General features: G+C 37.5%; 1 protein-coding gene across 1 annotated transcript in view; it reads left to right on the forward strand.

Moving 5' to 3' along the window:
• Positions 1 to 1,310: 1,310 nt before the first annotated feature.
• Positions 1,311 to 2,037, forward strand: part of LOC110021087 — a 4,714-nt gene continuing 3,987 nt past the window's right edge. The window contains exons 1-2 of the mRNA XM_020719418.1: positions 1,311 to 1,567; positions 1,648 to 2,037. The exon at positions 1,648 to 2,037 is cut by the window's right edge and continues 263 nt beyond it. Coding sequence (XP_020575077.1) covers positions 1,330 to 1,567; positions 1,648 to 2,037 — 628 coding nt within the window. The 5' untranslated portion in view covers positions 1,311 to 1,329. The remainder of the gene's footprint in view (positions 1,568 to 1,647) is intronic.

Below are 2,037 nucleotides of genomic sequence, written 5' to 3' on the forward strand. Positions count from 1 at the left end.
CCTAAAATAGAATTTATAATTAATTACATTATTTTCTATAGATTTAGGGTAAGAACCCAACGATTGATTTGGTGTTGTAGAACCGATAGCTAGAGGGCAGAATGATTATTGGAATTTCACAAAAGAGGAATGCGAAGAGCGAGATATAAGTGAAATCTTCACGTATTTGACATATAAGTCATGACCACATTCCGACAAATTTGAATCTCATCACCCTATACAAACTCCGCCAAATAGATAAGGCACTGACTCAGTCATCCACTAATAGTCATTGCTACTTCTAATTAATTACATTATATTTAATTTTAAAATTGAATTGTAGTTTAATGATTTATTTAATTAACAAATTTTAATAAAATAAAATTAATGTTATTGTTAAATTTATAATAAATAATGTGATGAATTTATTGTTTTGCTCAATAAATAAATAAGACGGTGGCGCTGAATGTTGGCCTTTAAAAGAGAAGCATAATAATAAGTTAAGTGTTGTCGAGATGAGAATGATTAGGTGGATGAGTGGCTTTACACTTAGAGACAAAATGTGAAATGAATATATTCGTGATAGGGTTGGTGCAGCTTCTGTGACAGACCAAATTGGAAAAAGTAGTCTACGATGGTTTGGTCACATTAAACGCCGACCATCTGATGATCCGATTATGAGAGTAGATGTTTTAGATTCGACTTGTGTTAAGAAAGGCAGAAGTAGACCTAGGAAGACTTGGGCTTATTGTATTAAAAATGATCTTAACTTACTATAACTAAATGAAACTATGACCCTAAATAGGACGCAATGGAGAAAAATGATTCATGTAGCCGACCCCACGTAGTGGGATTAAGGCTTTGATTGTTGTCATTGTTGTTGTTGCTCAATAAATAAGAGTGAATGACTTTATTGTTTGTGACAAGAAAACTTTCACCTCAATAAATAAATAAGAATTCAAGTTGTGATAATTTTGGAAAGAGTAAATGCTATTTAAGACCTTACAAATAAGTTATCAAATAATTTGGAAATTACTTAAATTAAAGAAGCAATTTAGGAAATGCATTTGCTTAATTGATATGCTAATGGAATTAATTTGCAAATAAGATATTTTATTTACATACATACCAACTAATTCATATGCTTACATATAATCTCTCTTATCATATCAAAAATACTACTATTTTAAGTTTTAAAAGAAATGAAATGCGCACTTGCATGAATGGATAAGGTATATATGTAAATACATAGGAATTAAGTGGTATTTATGTAAAACTTCCTTTTAGGTTGCAGGATAATAATAAAATATTACAAATTCCACCAGGTAGAGCTCCGGACTTTTCCACGAAATGGCTTCCCTCTCTCGAAACGAAACCCTAATACGTCCCGTGTATTTCTCCTGGAACCCCCGATCAAGGCCTGGATTCCTTGTACCATTATCCTCTTGTTCCTTTCATTCTTTGCGCGCAAGTTCCGACTCCCATAAAGCTCTCACCTTATCTGCTTCATCTGTCTCCTCCTCCGCGGCCACTTCAGCTCAGAGCCTCCACGTTCAGCACGAGGAGACAACCCCGGCATCTCTCACACGTACGGAATCCCTCGGATTCAATCTTAATTTGTTGAAATGGTTTGAGCTTTCCTTAAATGAATTCCATCTTGTAGTGCAGATTGGGGAGATTTCGCTGTGCGAGTATCCGGCGAGTGGGATGGCTTTTGCGCCGAGTTCAGCGCTGAAGGGAAGCCGGTAGAACTGCCGGAATCCGTTGTTCCCGATGCTTTTCGAGAGTGGGATGTAGAACTATTTGATTGGCAGACTCAATGCCCTACCCTAGCTTCTGAAGCGGGGGAACCCCTGTTCTTCTACAAGCTCATCAAGCTTCTCCCAACTGTGGGTTGCGAGGCTGATGCTGCCACGAGGTACAGTGTCCGTGAGAGGATTGTAGGAGTTTCTGAGAACGATGTTTTGGCTTTTGGATATCATCCTAGTGGGAGATACGGTTGTGTTGGGCCGGTGGATGGAGTTGAGGGAAAGATGATGTTGGAAGTGGAGCACTGCT

This window comes from Phalaenopsis equestris, unplaced genomic scaffold (genome assembly GCF_001263595.1).
Source record: "Phalaenopsis equestris unplaced genomic scaffold, ASM126359v1 Scaffold000121, whole genome shotgun sequence".
Classification (NCBI taxonomy): Eukaryota; Viridiplantae; Streptophyta; class Magnoliopsida; order Asparagales; family Orchidaceae; genus Phalaenopsis; species Phalaenopsis equestris.